We start from the raw sequence: 1,302 nt of genomic DNA on the forward strand, positions 1-1,302 counted from the left end.
GGCCAAATCAACGACGTCGCGCGGAACGTGTTCTAAACTAATTTGTGGTAAATGACTGCACCAAATTGTGTCACAACTAAAGACAAGCTAATTCTAAGTCATGGACCGCGCGAAGCTACACTTTCGGTTCCGTTGAGCGAGGGTTGAAGTGGTTAGAAAATCAAACCATAACAATAAAACATCGACTGTAGTCGCCGACATCCCGCTAAGAATCTGGCAGAGAACGTGTCAGAAAGTATTTGAAGAGGGAAAGCTAATTTACGCAAGTATCGAATTCTTTGACAAATAAGAAAGCAAAACCGTGTCGACAAATAAGCTCGGGTACATTTAAGCCTAAAAAATGTGTAAAGGTTTTAGTTGAATGCAAGAAACCCTTGACTTTCTTTCCTCAAAGGAGGTAAACCTGCGGCAGTGAGTTAGGCATGAAGGTTAAGCGTACTTTATTGCTGACCTAAATAGCCGTTTACAATCAAAGCGAACTAAGTGATTAAGCAGAATCGTGATTTAACTAAGTCACTCCTAGATCTGAGTGAATAAGTGTGGAATTCTAGCGCAAATAAAAATAGTACTGCGGTTTAAATGCCTAAATGACAAAACAACACATTCTGATGGAAAAAAGAGTGGTAAGTGATGATGGAAACCACCGCAAAGGTAATGAAAACTCACCAGACACATTACAACTGCATTGACATTTTGCACTACCTCAAGCCACCTTGTGGGTGGTTGGCATGAACTTTTGCTTTGCGAGACTACTCACATTGGGGAGATCCCACTGGCGGATCACGGTCTCTGTCACACACTTGCTGAAGACGGTATTTATCAGCTGGTGACAGTACCAAAGTATTCTGTGGAACTGGAAGCAGTCCAATCATTTTATAATAAAACTACACAAGCCTTGCTTTAACCAACGCACTTCTTCAAACCTATGCTATGGTCACTTGTGTAAACTAGTTGCATACTTACTTTGAGGCGAATGAGTAGAACATTGCGTGCACCTCTTACATTGTATAATAGGAATGCATCTTTTAACTGCCAATCCTCTACTTCCAGCTTGTTCACCCCTCCATTACTATCGGTTATATTTTTGCAGAGGAATATGCAGAAAGTAGTCCCTCCGTACGTTTTTTCTGAAAAACATTTTTCGTATGACCATATCTTGCATTCTGTTAAATGCAGCATTAGTACGTTGGTTTGATCACCAAAATAACTATGTAATGGGCTGGTTGGCATTGGGTAGAGCTAGTGTGCACGAATGTGTCAGCTAGATAAGTTGGAGGATTTCCTCGTATATCGTTTTGAGCA

At 40.9% G+C, this 1,302-nt stretch overlaps 1 protein-coding gene across 1 annotated transcript in view; it reads right to left on the reverse strand. All coding sequences in view use genetic code 11, as the record gives it.

Annotated features, from left to right (window-relative positions):
- The window catches only part of EGR_11014 (hypothetical protein), a gene marked incomplete at both ends in the record, with an annotated part of 2,050 nt that extends 820 nt beyond the window's left edge, over nt 1–1,230 (reverse strand). Inside the window, one exon of the mRNA XM_024500263.1 lies at nt 924–1,230. Within this exon, the coding sequence (XP_024345323.1) occupies nt 924–1,230 (307 nt within the window). The remainder of the gene's footprint in view (nt 1–923) is intronic.
- Nucleotides 1,231–1,302: the final 72 nt, after the last annotated feature.

The sequence above is a fragment of the Echinococcus granulosus genome (genome assembly GCF_000524195.1).
Source record: "Echinococcus granulosus chromosome Unknown EG_S00330, whole genome shotgun sequence".
NCBI classification, from domain to species: Eukaryota; Metazoa; Platyhelminthes; class Cestoda; order Cyclophyllidea; family Taeniidae; genus Echinococcus; species Echinococcus granulosus.